Below are 16289 nucleotides of genomic sequence, written 5' to 3' on the forward strand. Positions count from 1 at the left end.
GAAGGCTTGTGTCCTTCCCTCCCTGTCCCCACCTGCTTTCTAGCACAATTACTTCTGTGCCCTTCCACACAGGGGATGGGAGCTTCCACTCTGTTGATCAAGTAAGTGTTGCTGAAAAGGGCTGCAAAAGTGTAACCGACCCCAGAACACTGGGCTTATTCATCAAACTGATCTTCTGCCCGTGGTTACCACCACACCAGGCTGTAGGAATGCCTCTCTCGAGCCCGGGCATGCCATCTCACAAACAACAGTCCCCCTGTGATGTCCTTTCCAGCATTATGGCAAAGGTTCTGTTTTCTTCCAGCCGTTGCAGTTCCTTACTGACCACAAAGTCCTACTTTATGTCGATTAAATGTGAGGTGGAGGGTTTCCTGATGGTGGGGAGGGGCTTCTCTGCATCATGTTATCTTCTGACATCAGGGAAGGGATTACTCACCATATATGAAAGCAAGTTCTACCAGAATATGCTCCCAAAATGCAGGGAAAGTAACAATTTTGGTTTAAAATTAATGTCTTCCTTGACGTCAAGTCAAGGGGCACTGACAAAGTTCAGAATTGGCCTACGATGCAGAAAAAAGACCCTGAAGTATTTCCATAAACTGAGGGTAGCATTTGACCCGCGGATGCTCGTGGCGCAGCAGCCAAGAGGCAGCATTCCCATTGTTCCCGGCCCCTCCGCTGGCCTCGCTGGCAGGAAACTTCAATTTCCTCGTCCCGCTCGGCTGCTGCTCCAGTTACTGACAGGGGTGAGACTCGGAGTCAGCAACAGGCTCGTCTATTTGTGTATCTTCATCCTATCCCAACTGCAAAGTGCAGGATGGTTCCTTCTCCCCCACGCTCCAGTACTGCAAATACAACCCTGTGGGTTTTTCCATCACCAGCTCGTGAGCAACTTCCATGAGAGCAGACGGGTACGGCACCAGCCCTGATGCTTTGACTTCCCCATGAACTTGAGTGTAGAAATAAAATTACCGAAATAATCCTAATTATATTACACACCGACGCGCTGCAGGTACATATTGAATTGTAGCACTGGAGCGAGTACGTGCTGTTGCAACACTCCCTGCACACAGGTGAAGGTGATTGCCTCACAGGAGTAAAGACATTAAAGCACACCCCAGTTCACAGCTATAAAAAGGACTTTTCTGTTACTCATATAGAGCAAAGCATAGCAGGCCAGCGGAGAGGCGCAGTTCTCTGCAGGCACCACGATTTCCATCACAAGTGCATTTAGATGTCAGGTTGCACCCAGTGCCACAGCTCCTGCCACCCATCCCCGCAGCAGCGTTCCCTAACACGATCCGGGGCGGGTGCGGTGTGCGGTGCCTGCCCGTCCCTCCGTGCCACGGCCACGACCTCGCTCCTCGGTGCCCTCAGCCACCCTGGCACAGGACACAACCCGGTGACCTTCCCTTCGCAGCACATGGGGCTAATGAGAGCGGGGCTGGGCTCCGTGCGCCCACGTCCCCCGCCACCTCGCCCCCTCCCCGTGCCACCCGGCTGAAACCCGGTCGTGCTGCTCGCGGCGGTGCCAGGACAGCTTGGCAAAAACACGGGCTAAGGCAGCCAAGGCACAAGCACAGATGCTTCCTAAGCTCGGCCACCAGCCAGCCCCAGCAAACACACAGCGCTTGCCAGCAGGGCCAGACCCCGGCGCCCTTTTGTCACCAGCGCAGCTGTGGGACACCCCCAGCCCGGTGGGGCCCAACAGCACCCACCAGCAGCTCCCCCACAGCCCGCTCAGCCTCTGCCACTGGGCCGCGTCCCACCGCCCGCAGTGCCGCACGCCTTGGCCCTCCCCACCCCCACCCGCCACGGCTGCAGCCGGGGGCTCCCGCAGCCCCGGCGGGGGCAGGGTTTGGGGAGGGGGCCCTGCCCCAGCCCCGCCCGCAGCAGAGCCCGAATTCGCAGAACCTGCCAAGTTCCACGTGAGGGGACACCCTGTGCGCTTGGGAGGGGACGAACTGGAGACGGGAAAGGAGGGTCCCTCCGCCCGTGGGCCGGACCCGCCGCTGCCACGGGCGCTGGGAGCAGGCGGTGATGGGCAGCCCCGAGGGGCAGCCGGACACCGTCACGGGCGACGGATCGGCCCATAACCGGGGGCTCTGGGGAGCAGCCGGGACGTACCCTCCGGCGGCACCGAGCCAGCAGTCACGGCTGGCTGGGGAAAGGGTGCGGAGCCTGGCCCGACGTGCTGGGGCTGCCCAGGGCACCCGTCCTGCTGCGGCCCGCTGCTGCTGCTGCTCTTTGGGAAGGATTGGGGCTGGCAGGGTCACCCGACGGGTTTTCAGGTCACAGCAGAGCGCAGCAACAGGGGCAAAGCCCGCAGCCCTCGCAGCAGCTTCACCCCTGTACATTAGCGGTGGCATACGGAGACCAGCACCCAGCCCAGCCACAGCCTGTGCACCTCCAGGTTCCTTGACCTTACTTTAAGGAAGGCGAGTTCCTTTCCACAGAGGTGCTGCCCCATCCCATTTCTGCACGGTACCCTCACAAAGCCGCGAGCTGTTCCTGCGCTCACTCTCCACAAGCCACAGCGCCACCTCGTCTGTGCCTCCCTCTTGGCACCCACCAGCCCCCCACAGCAGCCCCCCACGTCCCTCCTGTGTCCTGTCCATGTCCCATCCATGTCCTGCTGCTCAGCCTCAGGTCCCCCAGCTGCGGCTGTGCCACTGCAGCAGCCCCCCAGCCCTGCAGGGACTGTCCCTGGGGGGGCGTGGGGTCAGGGACAGGGGCTGTGCCACGGCAGGGAGCGAGGACCTGAATAACTGCAAAAGGGTGATTTGGGAAAAGAAGGAAAAAGACGGAGGGTTAGTCCTAAGGGACAAAGGAGACCGTGTTTCACACATGCTGCCTAAGTTAGACGTGGGGAATGGAACGGCAGCTGGAGCAACGCGTGTGAGAGCGACACCCGGGGGAAACTGAGGCAGGGCGAGCTGCTGCTGGCAGGCCTGGGGGGCTGCTCATGCCCAGACCAGCACGAGAGCAGTAAGAAGGGCTCGCTTTACTAAGGGCTTGGTTAACACTCACCGCAGCACGTCTCCCTGCACAAGCAGCCGGTCAGCATGCTGTGCTCAACAGGTACGGACCCTGCTGTCCAGCCTTTGCGTAGGCTCTGCTCTCCCCGCTTTCAAAATGAACCCTGAGGGCTAGAAATGCTCAAAAAGCTTGGGCAGGTGCCTGGTCTAGGTCTGGGAGCTGTAAAGAAAGGAGAAATAAAAGCTTAGAACTGTTAGTAAATGACATCAGGGTTGGGGGAAGGCGGTGGGGATTTGCAAAAAAATCACCTTTGCATTTTGCCACGATGGGAAACTACAGCCACAAAGGCAGGTTTCAGAAAGCTCAGGTTCTCGATAACCATTAATCAAAGCATTCACCTGAGATGAGGATTCATGTTTTCTTGGGCAAAGAAAGGAGATGAAGGTAGATTTCAAACAGTCTGGTAAAATCTGTGCCCCTGTGCCCCTGCCCTGCTGAGCTGCAAAGGGGACATGGGGCAGCTGCTTGTCCCCCCAGCCACCCCGGGCAGGTCTCTGGGGCGTTGGAGTGGGGCATGGGGCAGGTGGTGCTGGTGCTGGGCAGCCTGGCCAGGTTGGCACATGAATCCCCTTTGCCCGGCATTTCGTGACTTAGGCAGCTGGGGGCACACCCAGGAGCAAATTTTAGGAAATTTGAGAACTCAAGTGTTGGATAACTTCACATGGCGTGGGCTGATGGAGCCTGAGGGATGTCTGCTTTGCTTTTACACAACATCTGGAGCCTTCGGGATGGATGGCAAGGCACGGTCCTGGGTTGGGACACAGCTCCCGGGTTGGGACACGGCTCCCTGTGTGGTGCACAAGGGACAGAGAGCCCCAAACACCGCAAGGCCAAAGAGCACTGTTACCAAAGCAGTGACCTTATTTGTGGAGCAAAGCACTGAAGTTCAGATCTAGAAACACTTGCCAGCAAGTGACTCAGGCTCATGAGTGCCTGTGGCACAGCATCCACCCTCAGGACAAGCAGGATGTGAGATACTGCCATCAGGCTCCTGGGACCGGTGCCGAAGCAGCCAGGGCATCCCCGTGCCAGGGACCAGGAGCTGGGAGCTGCCTCTGGAGCTGGATGGAGAAAGGCGCTTCTCCCCGCTCGGCTCGGGGGACGACCCCGCGCAGTCCCTGCCGCCAGGCAGCCCAGCCCCTACCCCACCAGTGCTGCAGCCCATACTGGGCCAGAGCAGCGGGCAGCGATAACTGGAGTAGTTACACTGAAGCCCTGGCTTGTGATTGCAATAAGGAAACAAAAACTGCGCAGCAGGAGTCAGGGCTGCGTCCCCGTGCACAAAGCAGCAGGAACAGCACCAGTCACGTAAGGGGGCAACAGGTTTCACTGGGGAAAAGACCCACAACTGTTCAATTTGTTCGGTGTAGGATGAAATAACGAGTGGTTTGCATGAATAAAACATTGTGGTGGAGAGCAGTGTATGGGCCACCAGCACCCACAAACGCAGCACTAGCTATGAAACACCGAGCCTAAAGACTCACTCTCCGAAGATTTCACCGTCAGGGAGGTAACCATGGAAAGTACTAAATAATTAAGTACTATTGAGGGTTGCCCAGTAACTGAGAGTGCAATAGTCTAATGCTTTTCTGTAAGCTTGTACTTGGGCAAATATTTAGGCTTTTAAAGCTTTAAATGACAGTGGACATTGCATAGGGACGCTCCGTGCAAAGCCCTGGACTATGTTTACTCACAGATGGTCTATTACTTACAGGGCCCTCTAAAGGCTTTCCCGTCCGTCCACACAGTCCTGGTGCAGATGCAGGCAGGGTGCTCCTCGGGTTCAGCCGCATGTCAGTCTCCCCTAGGGCTGCATTTGCCAAGATCAGCTTCCAAAAACCACGGTCAGCCACAGCTCTTGGTCAGCAGTGGAGGCACCGGTTTCTCACACCGGCGTGGATCGCCCTATTTCATTACAGCCAGATGCTTTCAGTTATGCTTTGGTTTTCTTTTGTAAGGCCCAGATTAGATTTTTAACCAGGCCGATAAGGCTTCAAACCAAGAGAAAAAAAAGTACAACCAACCCAAAACAAAACTGAAAAGAAAGGCGATGTCGCCTAGCGATGAGAGACATGCAGAGGGCAAGGTAAGAGCACTTACTGTAAGTGGGTATCAGCACCTTCTGCTGCCAGCGGCAGCACCGAGCGGGCACCCTGTCTGGCTGCAGTGGCCTCTGATCGCCCAGCAAGCTAAAACAAATATTTCCACCTGGTAGGCCAGGCTGCCCGCTGGCCTCTCTCCCGCTGCCTCGGTGAGCCGGCGGCCGCGGCGCAGTGCCCGCTGCCAGCTGCGCCCAGCACATGTGGTGCCCTGTCTCGCGGCGGTGCCACCAGCTGCGCCGAGCTGCAGTGCTGCCCGTGTGCACTGGCGTAAAGCAAGTGCCTGGTTTTTGTCCCCAGGAGACTTAACAGAAGATGTGTCGTGGATGACAGTAACACGAAATTTAGATGGACGATAGACACGTAAGAGAAAGGAACGAGGAGGCGGATGGCAGAACCTGCATCCACTTGCAGAGATCTCAGGGCTCCTCTGCAGTGCGGGACCAGTCGTTTCCAGAGCCGGCTGCCAAACTGCAAACTGATTCAGTACTCGCCTCCCTTACAGGATGGTCACTGACCTCACCGGGCTTTGAATCAAAGAGCAAAAGAGATTTGCAAGACATTGAGCAACCCTTCACCGCAGGTCCCCATAAAATAAAAAAGAGTACGTAACAAGGCGAGGTACTTTTGGGTGGTGGAAATCTTATGATACCTTTTATTTATCTTTACCCGAAAATACAGCAGATGGGGAAAATTGGACAACTGACAAGAAATATAGCCCCAGCTTAATTTTTGATTACTGGAAGGAAACTCGGTTTCATCATATGACTATTCTGGTGTCCTGGAGTATGAACAGTTTCATTGCTTCCATAAATACACTCAGCAAACGTGGCTATAATTGCACTGTTTTAAGCGCAGGGCAACAGCACTGCTGAAGCCTTGTGAACCACGTTGAAGGTTGTGAGCAGATGTGCTAACAGACGTATTTTTCCCACATAAAGGATGAGGGGGGCCCTCTGCCTTAAAAACTTGTATTTGAAGAGAGAGAAATTACCCAGATATCAAACAGCTTTCATTTTTCTACACAAAGGAGTAGAGAATTGCAGACCAAAGAGAGATTTTTATACATAATACTGTTTGCTTAAATTAGCATCATTTCTTAAATCCACACTTTTTCCCAAGGCCAGACATTGCTTCTGCGGCTTGGCCGGTTGCTTTTTCTACCCCGTCTTGTGCCATCTTGGAAGCCTTGTCGATAGCTGCAAGAGAGGAAAAAAGATAAGCAGAAAGCTGGGAAAATGCAGCACATGGTTTAATATTTACAATGAAAGGGGGAGGTGTGAAAATGATTAGACTATAAAAATACAGATACATCTTTAAAAAAATATTTCAGCAGTTTTGCTGCCTCCCCATCCAACGTCAGCAAGTGCCCAAGCCCGCCCTTCTCTGCACATCCACGGCACCGCAGAGGGCATCTGCTCTAAGGAGACGCTGTCGGTGCATTTTGGCTTTAAGATTTTAGGTCCTGAAGTCACTAACTCTCCTCTCACCCTCAGAAAATTATTAAAATCAAGAACTGATCCTAGTATTTTGTTTAACTTGTTCCCAATCCAGAGAAGTGAGTTGCCAAGACTTCTCCTGACGGCACCTTTGGAGCTGTGGGATGTTCGACCCCAGCTGCTGCGTGAGCAGGCGCTGGAAGCCGGCGTGGGGCTGGTCCTAGATGCACTCCTGCCTGCCGGGCTGCAGGCAGCCAGATGTGTCATGGAGTTACTTCATTCTCAAGAAAGAAAAAGTTTTGTCCACCCTGTTCCCAGAAATTTTCAAAAGGGGAAGCCAAAATCTGGAGTGCCGTGCATGAGACTCGGTGGCCAGGGGAGTGTCAGCTACTGTCTGCCAGTAAACTTATGGAGCTACGAAGCAACAGATCCTGAAAGTCTTTCCCACAAGATTCATAAAAAGCCAAAAATTGTCACTGAAAACCAGGACTTTCAGGGTGAGAGCACCCATGGGACAGCGGGGAATGAGCACTGCCTGCTGCTGGCTCGTGTTGAGCTGCTCCATCGCTCCTTGATTTGAATGGCATTGCTCCTACCTTTCTGGCTTGCATCTGTAATCTGGTTGACTGTGTCCTGGGTAGCCTGTCCCAACGCGTTTGCTGTAAGTAAGGACAAATAATAATAATAAAAAATAAAATTCCAGCTGTTCGCATTCATGCTTACAGGAATTCCCTATGTCAGTTGCATGCCCACAGAAGGTTATGGCCCTGGCAAGAGCTCAGGCTGGTATGGAGCAGGCTGAGGCTGTGTCCTTCGCTTGTGGGCACCCTGGGAGTGGTGTGTTGCCAGAGCAGCTTGCTATGAGATTAGCATCCACCTAGCACCCACGGTCAGCTGAGCAAAGCAATGATAGATAAGAAGATAAAATAGAAAGGAGATAAAGGAGCAAAGATTAGCAGTGAGTTGGAATGATGACATTTGGCTGCAAGTTGCTCATTTTACACTACACTTGCTTGTATTGACTTTTCTACTTATTCTGCTTGGAGAAGCTTGGCCATCTAGCATGCATTTTCCTCGCAGGCTGTTTGGGAGTAAGGCCTTTTCCAGGGTGGAAGCAAATGCATTAAACAGAGCAGGACAGGAAAAGGGAGATTTTACAAACAAGATACAAATCGAAGAAACAACAGATCAACTCCGGAATATAAAGCGTTAAAAAAGTGAGATGCCATGTAACTCTAAGATGTCTGACAATTTTGAAACCCATCCTATCACTTTTGCTAGAAGTGACCCCTCAACGACATGAGCATATTCAGGAAGCAGCAAGGACCGTTTTATTTCTCAGCAAGGTGTACAGTCATCTCCCTGGGCCTGCTACACATTTGCTCCCAGGTGTGCGGAAACTTACTGTAACTCTGAAGAAATAAGTGAGGTTACTCACATATTTCAGCTATACAACAAAGTGTGCGCAGGATCAGAATCCAGGACTGTGATACAAATCACACCCTGCTAGGAATGAGCTGCACACACACGCTGTAAGGAATATATCATAAAATGCTTGAATAAGCTATAAATATATTGCAATTTTTAATTTAAAGGAAAAGCTACTATGCTTTGCCTTTTAAAGTTGGTTTCCAATGCACAGAGCTAATAATAATAGAGTCCTTGGCCCTACAACATAGGCAGAGCTGTGACAGAAATGCGTGCACAGGTTTTTTTAAACCCTACGAAGTCTGGTGATCACTGCCGGAGAAGAAAACAATGGAACATACTCGTACTACTTATTACAAACAGTCCATTGCAACCAATACCGGGAGGCACTGACAGCCTCAAATACTCATCAAAGCAGCAAATACTAATCAAAGGTTAAGGCCAACTTCTTAAAAAGAGAACAGTTTAAAAACCACTGCAGAGCATGAGAACAGACCACCCTGAGGAATGTAAATGCTAAATACAGAAGGTTATTACTAGCAAAAAAAAAAAGGCTCCATTGCTCTAAAAGCACTAAGTTTAAAGAACTGTTTGGGGAGCGATAAAGGCTGGACGATGCTCAGGGGCTGCAGAGGGAGCTGGGGGGACATGGCTGCCCCCGTGGCCAGCCCGGTGCCTCCTCCGGGCCATGGCCAAAACCTGGCCCCTGGGAACTGAAGGAAAAAGGGGCCGCTGTGTCCTGCTAGCACCAATGTTTCTCTAAGCGAAAGCAGCGCTAAGCCCCCCACAAATATACATTTCATCTTTCTCACCAGCATCCTTCGCTGCACCTTCAGCCTGTTCCTTCAGCCCCTGGAAGTTTTTGGCTGACATCGTGGCTTCTGACACCTGTTAACACTCCTCTGCTTCAATAAAATTAAGCACCTGGCAATGTATAGCACACTATGTGAGGGGTGTCCTGACCTGTCCTGCTTTTATACGTGTGCCAGGAGACCTGCTGATGCTCTGGGGGGTGATGGGTGCAATGGGTGGAGATTGGATGTGAGGAACCAGAGCTGAAAATACACACAGAAAAGCCGTTTATTTACCCTCCCCAATGAGAGGGTGTGCCCAGGTAGAGATTTCTGCCTCATCGCACTGTCTTTGTTTATAAGTTTGTTTTTTTCTAAATCAAAACCACAAAAAAAACCCCACCAACCATTAAACAAAACAAAACAAAAAACAACCAAAAAAACCCAGTTTCACTATCACAGACAGAGCAAAACCACTGGGCTGAGCTTTACAGAGTCCTGGAAAACTACTGAAGTAGCAGTATCTGGGCATGGCCAACTTTCATCCCCGCCGGGCTGGCTTCTTTCTCCTTCCTTCATCCCCTGAGCTGAACCTCCTGAGAACAGAAACCAGCCCAGGCTTCTTTCTGTTCTCAGCAGTTTTAATCACCATCCCCTTTCCTTGTTAGATGGTGAGAGCTGTCATTTACGTGTATTTTTATAAGACACCACTAACCTGGCCATCTTCCCAGCTGCCTGCTCAAGTCAGATTGCAAAAGCCCATCACCAATGCAGGCCTTGCCTGGGTTAGGCAGGTAACCAGTGCCAGCGCTAGCAGTTATCGGGGGAAGGGAAAAAAAGAAGCCAAATTAGCAAACCCACCTTTTCCTAGCGTAGCTTTGCAGTATGGATTTTGTTAGGACAGAAATAAAGTTTAAACTGATCTCCTTACCTACTTTAATAAAAGTTTCTGGCTTTAACCTCTGGCATTTCACAGCTTTCCACCAGCCTCTGGAAGGGGTGTTTTCTGCCACCAATCCCCGGTACAAAGGAACTTTGTACACTTAAAGCACTGGGAGAGCTGGGGCCAAAGGGCTGGCCCGTTTTGTGGGGCTTGGGCTCCTCGGGACTATTTTCCAGCCTGCAAAGCATCTCGGTCAGACGGTCCCGCTCATACCCATGTTTGTCTTTCTAAGGAAAGCTTTGTGTTAAGTAACAGGCAGGAGAACAAGACGCCACAGATAAAGAAGGGTGGGAAGTGGCAGTTCTCATAAGTCTGATACTTCATTAGTACCCAAGTGAGGGAGAGTGACAGAAAACAAGCTTAAATGCAATCCGCTCCCATTCAGCCTGTCACTGCAGAGAGCTCTTTTCAACTTTTGCACCGCTCATTTATTATTTCAAACAGCAATCCTCTTTCCCCCATCAACAGGTCAATTAGCATTTTAACTACGTATTCACGTCAGGTATCTTTTCCCATTCCTTGCAGAGTTCTTTTTCAGAATGATTTTCTTACTCAAATTTGCAAAAACTCAGGTAAAAGACAGGCAGTATTGGGGCACTCTGGCATTTTCTGGGCAAAACCACTAACGTAGATCTGCTTACCTTTCTTGCCTGAACCTGAGAACCTAGCCACAACAGAGCCACAACAAACGGGTGGGTTTCGGCTGCTCTCAGCCCCCTTCGCCAGACGGCTGCTGCATCAATGAACTGTGTGCAGTTAGGGAAAGCATGGAAGAGGCTCTCCAGCACCCACCAGGCAGCCTGTCATGGCTTGAGAGGGGACGTGCCCAGCAGCAAATACCTTCCAGCTGCCCTCCCAGCTCCTTGCTGCTGCTGGATTTTCAGCTCCAGGGCCCTGCTGATGCTGGCCAGCACTGTCTGCCTGAAGGGGAGAACAGGAATTTGGGAGAATGTTTATAACCGATGCACACTGGTACCAAGCGTAAACATGCAACACATTATAGCAATGTTTTAGAGGCTCCTACACAGTTCAGGTAAACGTTGCTCTCTAGTTCTGCTCTGACACCTACCTAGATTTCTCCGGCTCCAACTATTACTCTTCCATGTGGAAATCTTTGTTCAGCACTTTGGACTCCATGTGGGTGTCTGATCTGTGCATGCTGCTTGCTTTACCTCCCGCTCAAACATTAAGTAGCACAAATTCATGAGTAAAACCTACACCACTGTCAGCATAGCAGCATGACTCCTCATCTAATGTAATCTTATCCTTAGCGTTAATATCATTACCTCGATTCCAAGTGAAAAAAAAAAAAACCTCAAAGAAAGCAAATTACTCTTGCCCAGCAAACTGACATGGCATGATCATTATAACGAAGCCCAGAGAGGAGGGAAAAGGGACCGTTGGTATAGTACATATTTATCCCATATGACTGGAGAAAGGGTCTGTGCATCAGGTGGCTTGCAGAGTTACAAAACCCCATCAGGAAATTAAGGGAACAGACAGACTGCATCATCTTTATTCACTTTGTGAGTTAACATTACTTTTTTAAAGCTAACAGGAAGCTTTTTGAACTGACGTTAGATGTAGATTAGAGTGCTCAGATAGAAAAAGGGTGATTGACCTGGGTAAAAATGAACATTTGAATGTCACCTGCTCAGAAAGCCACAGCAATTTATCCCTGAGTTTTCATTTTGTTCTGTTATGAATTTTGAAACTACTAATGCAGATGGGATCTATTCCTGGATTTAGTCAAAAACTATTTCTCAAAAGCATTCAAACTTCTCTTGGCCTCTAAAGAGAATAATATCACAAGAGAAACTTTTGAAAGCCTTTTCCTAAGACAGAGGGTTTAAGGAACAGTAAAAGTAAAATAGTAACTTATTTCTAATTACAGATGAATGGACTAAACGAAGTAAGCATATAGATTTAAATTAATTCCTGTCATAACCCAAGCTATAGGTCATCTAACTTACACTTCACTGTGTGTATCTCATGACATCAGGTATTCATGATGGGCTTCCGTGGGTCTCTTACAAGTGTGATGGGAAGTGTTTGAGCTTGCGATGAGCTGGATGTCCCACCAGGGCATCAGCCTTTCCCGGGACTTCAGCAGCAGTTCAACAGACTTGGGGCTGCCCTGGGAAATGAGCGGCTACGTTTTCAAGAAAGTCAGCTTTCAAATGTGCCGTCTTCTGAAGTGCTGTCTCTCCACTATCCTGAACACCTGGGCAAAAAAAAAGGAGCTTTTTCAAGAACTGCTCCTCCCCATGGATCCCAGTCTTTGCTTCGACTCTTTTGTATGCTTTTCCATAGTCTATCACCACTGAGAGAGAGGACCTGACCACCACTTGATGGACCTGGCCAGCAAGTGCTGTGGGATTGCCCATTTCGCCACTGTCAGTTCTCAACCATGTTGCCTCATGACAAGAAAAGATAGAGGTGGGGTGGGATATTACGAAGTATTTTGAAAGCTAAATGCCAAAACCCTACAGCCTGTGTGCTCCTTGTCTCCAGACATCCACACAGCATTGGCCTACAGCTCCAGCCTCTACCTACATCTACAGTCCCTACTTCTGTTCCTCGCATGCATTACCTCTTTCTGAATGGGTTTCCTGGCCTTTGATTGCATCATTCAGTGTGTCCTAAGGTCAAACCAAATTGCTTACAGGTGGAAAGTCAGTTTGGACCTTTGCACCGTTCAGGTCTTGGTATTTGCTGAGACTGCAGACAGAAATCCCGCTTACCCCCAGCTGGGGTAGGTACCATAATGCGCAGGCAGAGCCACACGCTGAGATGCCCCTGAAATTTCAAGCTATTCCCAAAGTTACTCCACCTGGTAACACCGGGGCATGTTGCTGACACTGCTGGGCCAGAATCAAGATGTGACAAAGTGTCACCACCCCCAGCAGCACTGCTCGCCTCCGACAGGTAACTTGTCTCACCCAGCACCCTTCTCCCATGCCTTGGGCTTTTTCTCCGTGTTCTGCACCTTCTTAGTCTGTTGCCTGTGAAGAGCAGTTATTTGTGTTTGGGAGGGAAAAAAAAACCCCCAAACTGATTCCTTAAGTGCTAGGAGGGCTCCACAACCCACGGCTCTGGGGCTGGTTGGCAACTCCACACACACAGCCCAAATAGCTGTGGGTTAAATCTAAGGCACTGCAGGGAAATGAGGAATTGTTCTGGTTCCTCTCCTTTCACACCTCGTCTATGGCATCTTTGAGCACCCTCTCACCTATCAGTAAGATGAACCCTTCTGTTCTTACTACCTGATGAAGGTGAGAAGGAACTGATCACAGCTAGAGCTCATGTTTTACACATGAAAACGGGCAAACAAGGTTAATTAAATGGGAAGTGTTGAAATTTATTTGGGTTTCACTCAATTATAATTTTGCCAGGGTTAGGTTTTATAGGTAGGTATGGTTCCCATCAGCAAGGTAAATGCAATGGTGAGGCAGGGCTGGAAAGTTTTACAAACATCATTCCTGAAGCTAATGGAGTGTGCAGTGTTCAACATCCACTACGCTGCTAAAAGAGCCTGATACTAGCGTGGGAGGGATGTGATGTTTACATCAAGAAATATGATTGTTTTAAGAAACAGAATTTTTTGCTCATAAAAAGAAATAATTACCATGTCACGTCAATTAAGCTAAAATAGCCCTCCAGTTCAAATATTGAAATACAATTCTGGGAGAAAAGTAGGACTACCTGATTCTTCTTTTCCACAGGTGGCAACATTCTCCAGAAATCACCGGTCACCTCTGCTTCAAGGCATGAGATCAAAATAAGGTCCGTATATATGGATTTCTTTACCTTCTGGTTTCTGAACCTTGAGGCAACGTCTAGGTGAAGTGACCAGTTCCTACTGTCTTCCAGAGCACTGAAAACTAAAACCAAGCTTAAATACCAGAATTGTTGCAGAGTCTCATGATATCCTGCAGCTTCAGTATTAGGAAAGTCAAATAATTGTTTGGTCTTTAAATTAGAAGGGGCAAAAAGATGGGAAATGCTTGACTACCGCTGTAAGATCTGGTACAGGGCTAGGGAAAGAAACAACCGGTCCCATCCCAGGAGTGGCTAGGAAAGCTGAGGATGGCAACTGGGATGTAAGCCGAGGGTAAGATCCACAGGAGAGCTCTGTATATTTTTTCAGGCACACTGGCTTTACCCTTGTGGCACACAGCTGTGCTGCCCACCCCGCCTGGGGCCCAGAGAAGCAGTTTTTATTCCGGTGCTCTTTGAGTTCGGTTTTAGGACGTGTGTTATGCAGACACAAACCCCAGACTTTCAGATGAAGTGGGATTTTAAGAAGTGTATTATTACCTGATTTGCATTTAAATTAGTGGAATGCACATTGAGATACTCTGGAGAAAGCCATTGCTTTCTCTACTGCATCCCAGATAAGCATGTTTGAAAAATCAGGCCCTGCATTCCCTTTAAAACACAGCTGGGGGGGAGCTCTCAAAGGCTATGAACTGTATCACAACATATCATTCAATAAAGCTTAAATGTAATGTTACATGGCAAGTAAGTTTTGCTATTACAAGGGGGGGAAAAAATGTTTTTCAGCATTTCGTTGGTCACTTGTATGGTAAAGTTGAGGCAACACTTGGCAGCTGGATCACCACGGAGGTGACAGCCTGAGTCATGTCACTGGGGACAGACAATGGCCCTGCTGCCCCTGGCACCAAGCGTTGTCTCGTCACAGAGGGATTAAATTAACAGTTTATATGAGAGTGGTATCACACATACAAGGGCCACTTAAATAATTCACAGGAGATGTGTAAAAGAAACTCTTGACTGCCCAGAACATGACTTGTCAGCAAAAAATGACTTTGCTACTGTTTACCTCCATCAGCTCTTACCCGGGGCAGGGGCATTCCCAGTGCTTCCCTTGGGAAAGGACCTTCTGCTGCGCGATGTCTTCTGATGCATCTCCTCCATCCTTCTGTTTTTCAGTTTCCTTCCATCACCTCTCACGCGGGTCTGAACACTCATTAAAAGTACAGCCTTCTGTTCCATGCAGCGAACTAAGCAGACATACAACAAAGTTGAATTGAATAATTAATAGATAAGCTTTTGGGTCTTTTATGACAGACCCTTCTGCTTCAGGAGAAACGAGTGTTGACCTTTCTTACCTCTGAAGCAGCCGCTCTGACTGGCATTGCTGCTCCTAGGCTGGGGAAGGAATGGGGAGGAAACCGAGGTTCACCGAGCCATTGCACGGGCACAGCGCTGCCCTGTTCTGGCTCACTGATGCAGGATGCTCATGTGGGAGGAAACCTTGTGTCCTGGTCTCCGTCTTCAAGGCTTGTGACCGCCTTGTGCACTTCTCTGAGCTCCGACCTCCATGGGGCTAGACTAGACCTAGGCAGGGGCTATGGCAGGGAAGTGCCGAACCCCTGTCCGGCCCAGGCACAAACAGCGCTCAGTGACACGAGCGGCAGGCGAGCACAGAGACAGATCTGTAGGAAACATCCAGACCAGCTGAGCAGTGGTTTTAGGCTCACAGTTCTAGATATAGGTGTGTAAATACCAGTTAAATCCTTTCATTCCCACAGGGAAGATGCTACCATAGCACAGCACATCAACACTGAGCGCTGCAAGCCTCGCTCCTCAGCAGCTACGTAGCCCAGTACCCTAGAGCAGTGTGCCTGCTCTTAGCTCAAAAATTATCATTCTAGCCTGGTCTCAGTCCTTTTGGACCAGGGTGAAGCCTGCTTGAGACGGGTGTTCGGGGAGCAGCTTACTCCTTGCTTAGTTACAGCCTGGCCCAGCCGACACTGCCCCTGCCTCCCACACGTGCTGTAGCTAGCAAAGGCACTCACCTCCTCTTTCCCCCTGGCTGGCAGAACAATTTTTTTTAAACCTCCGTAAAGCAAAGCTTTGGAGCTGAGGAATTTTCCCCTGTCTCTCCTGAGCGTGCACTATGAATAGACTCCAGCCTCCAGCAGGAGTATCACGGCCCTTCATGCCTTCTTACCTTGGCCTCAAATTTAGTTATTCTGTTTAACTGGCAGATGTTTTGCAGGACATCAGAAAAGGGTACGCATATAATGGATATAACTTCCTTTCAGGGGCCTTATCTCTGCTAGGGCTCTTTTGTTCCCCTTCCTTGTCGAGATCAAACATCCACCTGGATGGAAATCCTGGGGTCTCTAGAAGGCAATGCTTCATGTGCACGGTTAGCGCACGAGGGAGGCTGATATCACACTTGCTAGATCCTTCCATGCTACAGCAAGTCTCTCCTGTAATACCTTCCGTAGTCACGCAGCTTGATGGAGATTAATGGTCTGATTTTGAAGCAGCTTAAATCTTTATGGTTTACACTGGCTTCTCACGGATTCGTGGGTGCTCTGCCTGCAGGTGAATAAAAGACCCCAGGTTTTAGATCCACACTGACTGACAGGCTTTAAACTCATCCTTCGTTAGCTACAGCAATGAGCTTGCAACTACATTTTCCCGCTCTCTAAGCCTGTGAATGCAGAAAGTGTGCGCTGCTCCCACCCAGCAGCTTACCTGCAGGCTGCCCCCCTGTGCAGCCACCACCAGC

The 16289-nt window shown here is 49.9% G+C and overlaps 1 protein-coding gene across 1 annotated transcript; it reads right to left on the reverse strand.

Moving 5' to 3' along the window:
* Positions 1-5438: 5438 nt before the first annotated feature.
* ADIRF (adipogenesis regulatory factor) lies at positions 5439-10374 on the reverse strand. Its single transcript, XM_080402853.1, has 3 exons — positions 8818-10374; positions 7174-7236; positions 5439-6337 (listed from the first exon to the last, which is right to left on the reverse strand). Exons 1-3 carry the CDS (start codon positions 8876-8878, stop codon positions 6231-6233), a joined length of 231 nt encoding a protein of 76 aa, XP_080258979.1. The 5' UTR covers positions 8879-10374; the 3' UTR covers positions 5439-6230.
* Between the last annotated feature and the right edge of the window lie 5915 nt (positions 10375-16289).

Source organism: Falco punctatus (genome assembly GCF_963210335.1).
Source record: "Falco punctatus genome assembly, chromosome: 9".
Taxonomy (NCBI): domain Eukaryota; kingdom Metazoa; phylum Chordata; class Aves; order Falconiformes; family Falconidae; genus Falco; species Falco punctatus.

Bases quoted from the DNA above. Each gene is read 5' to 3' on its own strand.
- ADIRF (XM_080402853.1), bottom strand. From the start codon at position 8,878: ATGTCAGCCAAAAACTTCCAGGGGCTGAAGGAACAGGCTGAAGGTGCA. The intron at 7,237-8,817 runs GTGAGAAAGATG...CCTTACTTACAG, and splicing joins AGGTGCAGCGAAGGATGCTG to CAAACGCGTTGGGACAGGCT. The intron at 6,338-7,173 runs GTAGGAGCAATG...CCTCTCTTGCAG, and splicing joins TACAGATGCAAGCCAGAAAG to CTATCGACAAGGCTTCCAAG.